A 14381-nucleotide genomic window follows, 5' to 3' on the forward strand; every position below is an offset into this window, starting at 1 on the left:
AACTAAGTTTAATTTTGGACCCTTTCGACTTTAATGTAGACCAATTTAAAAACAAGACCAAAAATGAGGAATCTACATACACAGTTAGATTTGGCATATCAAAGAACCCCATTTATTCAATTTTTGATGAAATCAAACAAAGTTTAATTTTGGACCCCGATTTGGACCAACTTGAAAACTGGGCCGATAATCAAGAATCTAAGTACATTTTTAGATTCAGCATATCAAAGAACCCAACCGATTAATTTTTTGTCAAAATCAAACGAAGTTTAATTTTGGACCCTTTGGACCTTAATGTAGACCAATTTGAAAACGGGACCAAAAGTTAAAAATCTACATACACAGTTAGATTTGGCATATCAAAGAACCCCAATTATTCAATTTTGATGAAATCAAACAAAGTTTAATTTTGGACCCTTTGGGCCCCTTATTCCTAAACTGTTGGGACCAAAACTCCCAAAATCATTACCAACCTTCCTTTTATGGTCATAAACCTTGTGTTTAAATTTCATAGATTTCTATTTACTTATACTAAAGTTATGGTGCGAAAACCAAGAAAAATGCTTATTTGGGTCCCTTTTTGGCCCCTGAGTCCTAAACTGTTGGGACCTAAACTCCCAAAATCAATACCAACCTTCCTTTTGTGGTCATAAACATTGTGTTTAAATTTCATTATTTTCTATTTACTTAAACTAAAGTTATGGTGCGAAAACCAAGAATAATGCTTATTTGGGCCCTTTTTTGGCCCCTAATTCCTACACTATTGAAACCAAAACTCCCAAAATCAATCCCAACCTTTCTTTTGTGGTCATAAACCTTGTGTCAAAATTTCATAGATTTCTATTAACTTAAGCTAAAGTTATAGTGCGAAAACCAAGAAAATGCTTATTTGGGCCCTTTTTGGCCCCTAATTCCTAAAATGTTGGGACCAAAACTCCCAAAATCAATACCAACCTTCCTTTTGGTTCATAAACCTTGTGATAAAATTTTATAGATTTATATTCACTTTTACTAAAGTTAGAGTGCGAAAACTAAAAGTATTCGGACGACGACGACGACGACGACAACGACGACGACAACGACGACGCAGACGATGACGCCAACGTGATAGCAATATACGACGAAATTTTTTCAAAATTTGCGGTCGTATAAAAAGGCAATCAGAAGTTAAAGAAATTTCTGAACACATATACATAACTTCTCTGTACTGTAAGGAAAAAAGCTTTTAATAAGATGTGAATGATTTTTCACATGTACAGTATGCATGGTATGGATTTTTTTTACTAAACACTGAACATTTACCTCTTACAATTTTTGAAAAACTTGTGTATTTGGATTAACCTATTTACACCATAACTCCTTTAGTTCAAAACAATAATCTGATGCAGAGGAGCTCAATTAAAATGGACAGTTTACAATTATTTTTTCTGTCTTAAAATCTTTCTTGTGAATACATTTTTTCACTAGCATTGCAGTGAGTTAAAACAGATTCTCCTATCAAGCCTTTTCAGAATTTTTTTTACAAACAGCAAGTCTATTTCAAAGTAACAAGCTTTTTCAAAGACTGTTTTAAATCAATAGTAAACAAATAAAGGAACTAATAAAGGGCTGCGCTTTAGCGCATGATACGCCCTTGCTCTTTTAACTTGTCTTTTAATGAATTTATATGATCAACTAGAAATAGTGTGAGCCCTGTCAAATACCCCCCCCCCCCCCCCCCCCAAATAATAAATAAAAATGCACAAAAAAATTGGCAATATTAAGTCTACCTCAAATTTAACTAAGTTTGTTGTCTTAATTTTTCATCCATACATGCTATCTTGTTCACAACACACTTTCTGAGTACCAAGTACCTTTTATATTTATAAAATGGAAAGGGAGCTTATGTGAGTTATTGTCTGAAGTGTGGACCACGGACAGACAGACGGACAGACAACGGTATACTATAATACGTCCCGTCTGAAAGACGACGGGCTTATAAAAATGGCAAAAAAGACTACAATGACAATGAGGAGTAGCAAGAAGATAACAGGGAAAGAGAAGATGGTGAAAGTGACTCTACTGAAAGGTATGATCTAAATGAGAAAGTAGGTGATGAAAGTAAGGATTTCATTGATGATGAAGATAAAGATTACATTGATGATGGAGATGAGGATTTCATTGATGATGAGGATGAGGATTTCATTGATGATGAGGAGGCCTCTTCTGAGAATGAAAATGAGGATTTTTCTGATGATGAGGACAGTGATTACAGTGGAGAAGACAGATGATTAAACCTAGTTCAGCTTTTCAATATTTAGCATAAAAAACAAATATCATTAACATTGGCATATAACATAGAAGTCTTCAATGCAATATAAGGAAAGTGATATATGATTATGGGTTTTAGTAATTCTATGGCTGATTTCCAAATTTTATAGTAGTTTGAAAGAAGGTAATTTTCTTGGGGTATATTGATTGAACCTTCTTATTGTTAAGAATATTCACAAGATGATCATATTGATAAATGTTTAGGAGACTTGATTTCCTTATTGTTTCATAAAATGACACTCTTTAACATTTAAGGAATATTTAGTCACATGTTAGGATTTTTATGTTGTCACTTGTTCACTTATTATGAGCGATTGTAGACTAGTTATGTTTTATAACATTTTTTATTGCCCTCAACCCTTGCACCAAAACTTAACTCTATAAAAAAGCTGCAATGCTAAGGTATCATTTGTGATTTCAATTGCAACCAATTTTAACAAGAGTAAAACATCCTATATGCAAAAACAGAATTTGATTTTTATCCATAGCTTAGATAGTAAAAATGTTATCATAAAATGATATATGCCTCAGGGAACAGTTAGTATCTCAGGGACTGCTAATGTGCTTTCATCCTTGCAACCATTTAAATAATAGTACAAACGTATGACATTCATGGAACCTATTTTTTACAAGAAATTTAATGTTTTAAATTGAACTAAAGATTTTACAAATTTTATGTTTTCATCAGATTTTATTAAGTATTATTTGTAACATCAATAGATATAAACAATTCACCAAAGTTTCATGGACATTGGTGAAAGCCTTTTTGAGTTATTGTCCAAAGTGTTAAAAATCCCTCTTTTTTTTATGAATAAAGCCCCATAAATCCAAAACTTAAAATCTGAAATTTATAAAATTGAAAGGGAGCTTACATCAATAGATATAAACAATTCACTAAAGTTTCATGGACATTGGTGAAAGACTTTTTGAGTTATTGTCCGAAGTGTTAAAAATCCCCCTTTTTTTATGAATAAAGACCCATAAATCCAAAACTTAAAATCTGAAATTAAAAAACAACGAAAGAAAGCTTACATCAATAGATATAAGCAATTCACCAAAGTTTCATGGACATTGGTGAAAGTGTTTTTGAGTTATTGTCCGAGGTGTTGAAAATCCCCCCTTTTTTATGAATAAAGCCCCATAAATCCCAAACTTAAAATCTGAAATTTAAAAAAAAGGAAAGGGAGCTTACATCAATAGATATAAACAATTCACCAAAGTTTCATGGACATTGGTGAAAGCCTTTTTGAGTTATTGTCCGAAGTGTTGAAAATCCCCCTTTTTTTTATGAATAAAGCCCCATAAATCCAAAACTTAAAATCTGAAATTAAAAAAAAACGAAAGGGAGCTTACGTCAATAGATATAAACAATTCACTTAAGTTTCATGGAAATTGGTGAAAGTGTTTATGAGTTATTGTCCGAAGTGTGGACGACGGACGGACGGACGGACGGACAAGGGTATACCATAATACGTCCCGTCCCGGGCGTATAAAAAAGTATAAAAAATGAAGGGTCTGTTTGTTTATTTAGAGACATAAGTCATTGAAAATTTAGCAGGAAATATTTGTCTCTAAGACTTTTCTTAGCATCTAACATTGGCACCATTTTTCTTTCAAGAATTATGAAAAAATAACAAGGATTTTTTAGTATTTTACAAAAATGACATTTAAGCTATATGTAATAAATATATGAAAAGAAAAGTAGGGTTCAGTGGTGAATTTGTTTTAATGCCATAACATGAATAAAACCAGAGGATTCAGAAAATCTAGCAAATATTAAAAACACAAGTGGAGTGAACATCCTTAAGGAACAGGACAACAAATGACCTGATGGAGAATGTGATACAATATGAACAGATTTTTCAAAGATAAATAATGACCATTTTTGTTTTACTTTTTTATTCTACATACTTTTCCTTTTCATCAGCATCTAGATTTCTCCACATCTGGGCCAACTGAAGAGCACCCTTTGTACGTCCATGACTTTTTATTTCATCGTCATCACCTTCCATATCGCTGTTTTCTCTACAGAATTCTAGGAAGCCAGAATCCCGAGAATTCCCATGATTTCTGTGCCATTTCCTTATCTAATGGGTTAAATTATCAAAATATTCAATACTTCAGTAAAACATATTAAAATAGCTTACTAAGAAATATACCCTACTACAACTATCTCATTAAATGGTCAAAATCAAAGTCTTGTGTTTGAAAATTACTCTTTATTTTGGCAATATGCTAATTTTTCTAAAATTATCATAATGTTGAAATGTTTTGTGTATTTTCTGGGTTATTTCATGTAATGGGGAATAATGTTCTGAGCAGAATATTTCATTACAAAAAATAGCAAATGCAATTAAAATATCTAAACAGGAATAATATTCACTGATTTTGATTCAATAACCCTTTTATTGAAAGGATTTCTAAAAATGAAAATGAGCATCATTATTAAAACTAAAGGCACTACATGTAAAGTAAGCAGTGGGACAGAACAACACCCCAGCTTAAAAGTGGATAATTAAGATAACATGGACTTAATGTGTATAATTATGGAAGGTTTCTATACTACTTTAACAGATTTTTAAAACTTTAGATGAGGGGAACACATAAATGTAAATAATCAGGAAAATACAATTTTCTCAGTTAAGCAAATGCTCCTATATACAATGTTTTCATTCAACAAAATTTTCCTATCAAATTCCAATATCTGAAATATATCTTTCCCAGTCCTACTACATACCCTCTTCTGCCATTTTTTTACTTTCTTGTCAAATTCTATTTCCTTGTTTCCACCTTGTTTACTCTCTAAAATATGTTTATTTTCTAGCAGTAAAGGGAACTGCTTCTGTTTTAGGAAACCAGTTTTGCAAATGTCAAGGCCATCTTCACCATAATTGAACTGGAAAAAAAACATATACAAGAAAATTTTCAAAAAAACTGAGAGATAGATCATTTATATACATAGGATAAGTAAAATCAAATGTAATAAATAACATAGAGATTAATACATGGCCTTTTCCATATCAGCCTGGGTATCAGCCTGAGACCCCCATATCAGCCCAAGACGGCGTCGAGGTGATGATACCCAGGCTGATATGGAAAAGGCCATGTATTAATCGCTTTATCATATACTTTCGACAATAGTTTTATGTAAGGCAAATAAAAAAATGCAATAACTAAAACAGTCAAAAACTTTATAAAGAAGTTAAATTATGAATCAAATATACCATAATTATACAACAACAGCATCTCTACCTCCATATATATGGTAACATTACTATTTATAGAGGCATTTTGAAACATTAAAAATTTGGAAGAGTTTTATGATCATAATTACTCCATGTTTGTTGTACTATAAAATGATTCCTAATTGTCAATGGCATTTGTTAGCAAGTACTAAACTATCCCAACCAAAGTTCCCGTAAATTTTGATGTCGTCATAAAAAATATCTGATGTCACAACGGAAAAGTAAACAATCGATACCAGAAACACCGAAAGTAACTTGCACGAGAAGCACTGCTATGAGTTTTTGCACGAGACGCCCCTGATGTGGGTTATCAGCACGGGTGGGAAATTATGGCTTGTGTGCTTCCGCTCATTACACATATGCAAAAGCTATCATATCAATGCTAAGTATATGATAAAAAATTATAATCAAGAAAAAATGAATTTATATTCATATAAAAGTCTAAAGGATTTTGCTTCAATACTGATAAAACATATCGGTAGATAAATAAAGAAATAAAATCAAATAATTATGATTGAAAAACAAACAGCAATTGGCTTTTGTCAGTGTTGGTCCACATAAAATGATAAAACATGAAAATCCTTTGTATGTAATAGAACTAATATCTTTATCTTATTCAGAAATAATGTACTTGGATGTGCACAAAACACAAAAATAGTTGAAAATAATAAAAATATAAATGTGTTATCTTAATGAAATTCACATAAAATGGCCTTTTCCTCAACTTCAAATCTATGTATAGACATGCATAAATATGCATAGACATGGATCAAAAGTATTTGTATAATTTTCAGTGATATAAATTTTAACACAAATAAAACTTATACAATAAGTTCAAATGTCAGTAAAACATTAGGGCAAATTAGTTTCCTATGCCACAGATTCATTTTCTTAATTTCTTTGAATTTAAAGAAGGCAATAACAAAACTTACTTGTACAATACTACCATCGCTGTCTCTGACTGTCATATCATAATTCACCATCACTCCCTCCAGATGTTTGATCAGACACCTCTGTAAATAACCACTACGACTTGTCTTTACAGCTGTATCTACCAAACCCTATAATAAATGTAATATTCTAAATACTGCCAATTTTTTAATGAAAATTTGTAAATTGATCAAAGGATCCTTGTGTATTGCCTGCCTACTAAGTTTCAGGAAGTTTTGATTTGAGGTAAAAATGTGAAGAACATTTCATTGGATGAACAGCTGTACATATGTACACATGTGTATACAGTCCTTTCTTTGGCTGTTATTGAAGAAACTTCTATCTACGTCCAATGCAAGTATAGTAACATTTCATGAGGTTTGGCAGAGTTATTGATGTCTTAAAACTTTTACCCCAGATAGTATCTGAATGTTATGCATGACTACAAAAATATGTATATTTTTTTGTAAAATATGGAAAAAAAGAAAACACTTTCAAAATTTTCTTCACAAAGTCATCCCTTGATCTTGAAAAAAGCGTATGTCAAAGTTTCACTAAGTTCTATTACCTTAAATATGACCCTCATTCAATGCCTCATACCAACAAGATAATTCTAGAATGAGACCAATATGGGAAATTAGGTGTAATAATCTATATATACAACTTTGACATACCTCTCTACCTGCCATACAATGAAAGTAATATTCTTGAGGTCTTATTCCAGTGAGAAACCGCCCACTAACAAAACCTCCAGCCATAGGAGATACATCATACTGGCAAAAAGATGGGAGAGTTTTACCACTTAACATTAGGGGTGGACGTCTTCCTTCTAATTCAATCTGTCCCAGCAAACATGATATCTGCATACAATTGACCTACAAATAGATAGTAACTATGACTTTCTAGATACACACAGTTTACATAGAGCAAAATAGTTTAGCCGGAAAAAAAATCAATATTAGTCATTTGCACTTATGTCATATAAAGATAGGCATTATTTGTGAAGTCTTGTTGACAAAACTTTTTTACCTAACTTTATAAAAGTTAATAAAATACTAATTTTCAAGGTTTTAATGGGTACTGATGAACCACTAATTTAAATGATCAACAAATTAATTTTCTATAAGGTTGCATAAGGTTGATAAAACCACAAAATCAAATATCAAAATCAAACATGAAAAGGCAAGTTTTCTGCAATCAACTAAAATTGGTTTTCTATAAAATAAATGAATATACAGTAACTGCACTTACAGTAGAACCTTTAACCCCTGACTCAAGTTATCTGTACTTACAGTAGAACCCTTAGCTCCAGACTGTACCATTAACTGTAAGTTGTTCCTGGGAAAGACTTGTTCTAATCCACCCATACAGGCCCTACAATATAATTCAAGTTATGAAAGTTTAAAAATTAAGCATGCATTATCATTGATGACTACATCTCACATAAAACTGTTAAGTATATTTGTTCCACCTAACAGAAGTTCCATTGGAAACTTTCTTATAAACAATGTCATAATATCTATTCCTGTTGGAACAAATATTCTATAGCATTTCTTCCGTTAGGAACATATACTGTAATATTTATTCCTGTGGAAATTATATTCCTGAATATTTTTTTCCTTTTGGAACTTATACTGTAATATTTATTCCTGTGGAAATTATATTCCTGAATATTTTTTTCCTTTTGGAACTTATATCATGAAGGAACTTCTATTCTGTGACAATACAACATGTCAATGTTGACGGTATATTGCTGTCCAAAACTTAAGGAAAGCATGGAATGAAAATAAAAAATTATAAAAAATGACAGGTATATCAATGTAAATTTAAAACAAGTACTTTATAACCATAATATCTTCATTATCAACTAAAGAGGCAAACAAAATGGAAAGAAAATGCTCCACTGTTTACATTGGTTAAGTGTGACCATAGAAATCTACATCAAATGTTATTCTGCAATTCACAGCATGAAGTTGTTACCTTGCTATGTCATTTTGTACTCTGTCTGTTTTATCTTTCATGCTAAGGTCTAGTTCTCTCAGCTGTCTATCATCTTTGTTAAAATGTGCAGATTTCAGGGCCTTTAACATGACTTCCTGTTCTGGTAAACAATCAAAACCAAGGGCCTCTGCTGCAGCAGACGGGCCAACATTATTTGAAATCTCTATAGCTTCTGTTCTTTTGTCATCAGCCTATGATAAAAACAATAAATTTGTGTTAACAATTAGCAAACTGCTATTGTCTATGACCCAAAATATCAGTTGTATTATTTGAAGAAAACAAATCCTATAAAAAAATGACAGATAGTTGGTAGGCTCTGTTGAATGTGAGGGTATTATATCTATTAATAAACAATGTCCTTCATTAAACATGAGTTTGTCGGATATCAAAGTTTTTAGTTTTGAAGTGGGTCTTAGGTATTTTCTTAAAGGATTCAAACTTCTTGCATTTGATGCAAAACTTACTAGATTTGCCAAAAAAGCTTCTTTTTGAAATCTTGTCATTAATATTTTGATATTGAGCAAAGGTTTTACAAAAAATAACATTACTAAGCAAGAGATGTCTTATATATATATAAGATGTTGATGTTGACAAAATATCTTTGTAGCTCTTAACGTATTTTACTAAATACTATATGTAAATTGGCCTTTTTCAGGTGAACTGCATCAAATTCAACTTGTTTATAGTGTTAAAATTGATACCTTATCAGACCTTATTTATAAAACCTGAACACTGTACGTGATTTACAACTTTAAAACCTCTGGTTTGGACATTTAATATTTACTGAAGACTGTATGTTGATTTCTTGATGTCATCTCTTATTTTATTTTCTGTAAGTTGCTGCATCAATAGTGTTTTACGCCAAGTCTCATTATATTCTCATTCAAATGAGTAGTTGATATAAATTCCTACTAATACACATTTTTTCTTGATTTTATTTTCAATTTTCTATTTAACAAAAAAGAAGTTTAATTCATGCTTCTTTTTCCTTCTACTCTTCATTCCATTTCTTATAAGAATACTAACCATTTTAGTGACTAGAATATCTTGAACACCCAGTGAAAATCCTCTCGTTGTTGCTAGGAAGTTGATAAATAATCTACCAAAACATGTTAATATTTCGCCTGCTACCACACCTCCATATAACTAAAAAAAATATGTCCACAAATAAAGAAGGAAGCATTTGATATTCTTTATATACAGATGTATTTGTATTTTATTTTCTACAGTACATTGAAATTTTCTTTTTTTACAAAGTTTGAATTGACTGTTTTCTAGAAAGGTGTGCTGATTTTTTTCTTTCTTCTTCCTTTACAGTATATATTTTTAACCTGTTTAGAAAGTGTCAGTGGATTTAAAACATTTAATTTCATCAAGTTTTTCAATGACATTTGTATATTTTATTTAGCGTAAACTTTGACTGTTACCTCATTACAACAATGTACCAGTCCATAAGGTGTAGGACCATAATGACCTTTGTCAAGGACACCACATAACAACTCCCCATCCCTGAAGATCACATGACTTTCTCCCATGTCCTCTGATACATCCTCATGAATTCCATACTTTGGTTTCCTACCTTCTGCCCAACTCTACAAAATGTGAACATATAAATAAAAAGATAAGAAATATAAACTGAATTTGTGGCAACACATTGTCATCGTAATAAAAAGTTTATAAAATTAGATGACTTGTTTTTATGGGTCTATGATTTCCCCTAACATCACAACATAATGCAATAATTGTTTGTTCAGTTTTCAACATACACAATTTTTTACTTATTACAGGAGCAAACAAGTTTTTTTTACATGTAGGTGGTAAGTAGTGTAGGTCTGCACGCTCCTGATTTCTGCAAAATTTCTTTAAAAATCTTGAGATCACCCATTAATAACATTTTACCTTAAATTCTTGAAATATTTACTTTCGATAATCATGAAGTCTTTCATTAAATAAAATATTTCTAAGGCACTAATGTAATCATTTACATGGACTTTTTCATAGAAATGTTAAAGGTAAAATATTAAATCAAGAGAAATCTAAAGAAAGAAATAATAAATTTGCATATCAGAATACATTTTAATAAGAGGAGTTGTAATATAACATACCCTTTCATTAATCTTGGCTTTACCATCCAAATGTAATGCAGGTTTACCATGAGGAATGACATTTATCAGAACTGTTGACAAAACCTACAAAAAACATGAAACAGTACTCTTTAAAATAGCCCCTATAAGTATCACACTATCAGTATGCAAACTAAGTTATTCTCAAACATGTACTAATCATTTGTGATGTTTATCATTATATCAAATTTAACAACTTATAGAGGAAAATTAATATCCAACAAAAAAAAATCTTTCATATTTGTTTTTCATGTGCTTTCAAAATGTATTTATCAACCCAGACTTACCTGTTTACCAGACCACAGTATGTTTGGTCTTATCAAAGCTGGTTTTAACATGACTTACCTGTTTACCAGACCACAGTATGTTTGGTCTTATCAAAGCTGGTTTTAACATCCTGATATTTATAAACAGTGACTTACCTGTTTACCAGACCACAGTGTGTATGGTCCTATCAAAGCTGGTTTTAACATCCTGATATTTATAAACCGTGACTTACCTGTTTACCAGACCATCGGGTGAACGGTCTTATCAAAGCTGGTTTTAACATCCTGATATTTCCAGGTTTATCACCTAGTGCTGTATACACCAGCTGACAGTAGTCCTGCCTAAATATAAATAGAGAATATCATAGGATTTTTTCAATATCACACACTGTATCAACTTGAGACACAAATTATCTAAAGAGCTCTGCTTGAGAGATAATATTGGTTCAGGGTTGATAACAAATACAAAAGAGTAATGACAAGATAAATACACTGCTCAAGAGACAATAAACTGTAATTAAAATTTCATACATGAATATCAGAAAAATTCAAAGTGTTCAAACAGGAAGCTGACAAATCTGATATGATATACAAATCTACATTATAAAGTTTCAAAAAATTTTTTTTTTTCTTAATACAGAAGATGAGTGATATAAATGTAACAAGATGCTCTGCAGGGCGCAGCTTTATACGACCACAGAGGTCGAACAGATTGGGCAAGTATGGACATCACATTCAAGCATGATACAGCTCTGAATTTGGATTGTGATTAAATAGTTGACACAGCAGATTTTTTTCATCTTCGCTAGCCAAGGGTTACGATCCACTCCCGCTCTCTTCACCCTTTCGATTGAGATAAAATTTCGGAGACACAAGGTAAGGTTTTTTATTGGTTGCAGTCAAAACTCGCTGCATCCAATCAAAATGCGCCTATAACATGATCATGTGTAAATGTAGAAAGTGTTTGTAAACAATTGCCACATGTTTTTTTGTGCAACAAGCCTTAACATCCCTAAACATACGACTATATTTAGTGAAAACTTGAATGTTTTTAATCAACAAATAGAAGTTCCTGTGTATGTTTCATGCACAAATGCATGAATGTTGACATATGCTTTCATTTCCGGCTTTACCAATTGTGTAGAATCTAGACGCTACCGTGTTTTTACCTCCAAATTGAAGAGTTCAAGTGCTACCATTGGTCAAGACTAATGTATTCGGAATCGGCGTGATTTTTATCTTCCGATAGATGGCGCAACATTGTCATCACAAATGTTGGCTCAATCCGCCAAGGGTAAAGAGAGCGGGTGTGGATCATAACCCTTGGCTAGCAAAGATGATTTTTTTTACACAGAATGAATAAATTCCTAAACCTTTGGGTCCATAACCCCAAAAATAAATCCCAACCTTCCTTTTGTGGTTATATAAAAACATTGTGTTAAAATTTTGTTGATTTCGATTTACTTATACTAAAGTTATTATCCAGAAACTATGCTTCTTCGGAAGATGATGCAGACGACAATATCTTGATAGCAATAAATGATGCAAAAGATTTTTTGCAGTCATATAAAAATGATGTAAATATATGATATTTATATACATAGTGTATAAAGAGTTACTTTTGTTTATTTCCAAATGGAAAACATCATAAGACAAGAATGTGTCCTAAGTACATGGATGCCCCATCAACATTATCATTTTCTATGTTCTGTTGACCGTGAAATAAAATCTCTAATTTGGCATTAAAATAAAAAAGATCACATCATAAGGAACATGTGTACAAAGTTTCAAGTTGATTGGACTTCAACTTCATCAAAAATTACCTCGACCAAAAACTTTAACCTGAGGCGGGACGAACAGACGGAAAGACAGACATACAGATGGACGGACAGACGAACAAACAGACGGAAGCACAGACCAGAAAACATAATGCCCATAAATGGGGCATAAAAAAAGCTCATCAGAATTTAGAACAAACATTAACTTATATAGTAATTATGCATCTGCCTTTAACAAAGAATAATGAGTTATAATACCTGTTGAAAAATCTTCCCCTCATTGTTAGTGAGGCTCCAGCAATCATGTGATCTTGGATAAGGCCTGCCAATGGTGTGCCATCTTTTGGCACTAAATACTGATGGTCTGTAGCCACTAAAATAAAGCATATAAACAATTCAATATTTCTGGTTAGCTATATTATTTAATTCCAAGATTTTTATATTGTTTTAAAAATTGCTTTACATAAAAAAGAAGACGTGGTATGATTGCCAATGAGACAACTCTTCACAAGAGAACAAATGACACAGAAATTAACAACTATAGGTCACCGTATGACTTTCAACAATATTTGTATTTCTTCTAGTGACAATATTAGGAAATAAATAACAAATGTTTACATAAAATTGAAAATGGAAATTGGGAATATGTCAAAGAGACAACAAGCCGACCAAAGAGAAGTTAACAGCTGTTGGCCACAATGGGTCTAAAATGCAGAATATGTGGGTCTCAGCTTCTACAGTTTCAATTTGTCCTTTTTTTCTCAAAATGATCCAAGTATAGAAATTTATTTGGTAATAATTGAGCATTTTATGACTATTAAAATTACTCAGGAATTAAAAAAAAACAAAAAAAATATACACTACTAAGAATTGAAAGAGAAATTAAAATTTATCCTCTTACCTATATGATAGGCTTCAGCTCTACACAGTTCATTCTGTGGAAAATGAGCATTCATTTCATCTCCATCAAAATCAGCATTATATGCTTTACAGTTAGCATAATGCATTCTTAATGTTTTCTCTCCTGGTAACACTCTAGCCTACAAATTTATAAGTAAAAGGGTCAAATATTCAGCCATGTAAGATTCCTACAGGGATAAATATTATCTCATTCATTTTCAGGTTTAACTGGATATAACTGATGAAAAAGGTTTGTTTTTTCCATAATACTGCAATTTTTCTCTTATGTCTTTTTAAGTGATATATAAAAAGTTCTTTAAAAGAGATGTAGGATGGATAAAGATGTGATAAATATACCGTACTGCAAATTCAGAAATTATGGCCACAATTGTTACATATATATAATTACTGACTGGTATGTGTTTCTCTAAAATGAAATCTCACATTTTAAATTCCAACAGTATCATTTGAATGTTTCTTAAAATCCACATGGATTTCTTGTATCCTATTTTTGTACCTGAATACTAGGTGTATCCTTCTTTTACATCTGGATACTAGATTTATGATGTCTTGTCCAACCTTACCTTGTGTGCCTGTATACTAGATTTGTGAAGTGTTGGTTGTCTGTTAAGTAATAGAACATCACCATTCTTCAAATGTCTAAGCACCTTTAATAAAATTAAACAAGTGAAGTGTTTAAAATTCAAAGAAACTCACACAACACATTTGTCTACCATTTTGGTAGTACTGTATTGATTTACCATAAAGTTGCATTGCAGATAAAATACTGTTTCAAATTTTAAAAACCGGCTGAATATTCTTTTTCTT

The 14381-nt window shown here is 31.5% G+C and overlaps 1 protein-coding gene across 1 annotated transcript in view; it reads right to left on the reverse strand.

Moving 5' to 3' along the window:
- LOC134710793 (DNA-directed RNA polymerase I subunit RPA1-like) overlaps positions 1–14381 on the reverse strand; it is a 39479-nt gene that overhangs the window by 9790 nt on the left and 15308 nt on the right. The window contains exons 11-23 of the mRNA XM_063571192.1: positions 14138–14221; positions 13555–13693; positions 12912–13026; positions 11109–11217; positions 10592–10675; positions 9914–10078; positions 9513–9632; positions 8466–8677; positions 7778–7859; positions 7160–7360; positions 6488–6616; positions 5048–5206; positions 4222–4397 (exon numbers count right to left, since the gene is read on the reverse strand). Of these exons, the coding sequence (XP_063427262.1) occupies positions 4222–4397; positions 5048–5206; positions 6488–6616; positions 7160–7360; positions 7778–7859; positions 8466–8677; positions 9513–9632; positions 9914–10078; positions 10592–10675; positions 11109–11217; positions 12912–13026; positions 13555–13693; positions 14138–14221 (1775 nt within the window). The remainder of the gene's footprint in view (positions 1–4221; positions 4398–5047; positions 5207–6487; positions 6617–7159; positions 7361–7777; positions 7860–8465; positions 8678–9512; positions 9633–9913; positions 10079–10591; positions 10676–11108; positions 11218–12911; positions 13027–13554; positions 13694–14137; positions 14222–14381) is intronic.

The sequence above is a fragment of the Mytilus trossulus genome, chromosome 3 (assembly GCF_036588685.1).
Source record: "Mytilus trossulus isolate FHL-02 chromosome 3, PNRI_Mtr1.1.1.hap1, whole genome shotgun sequence".
Lineage (NCBI taxonomy): Eukaryota > Metazoa > Mollusca > Bivalvia > Mytilida > Mytilidae > Mytilus > Mytilus trossulus.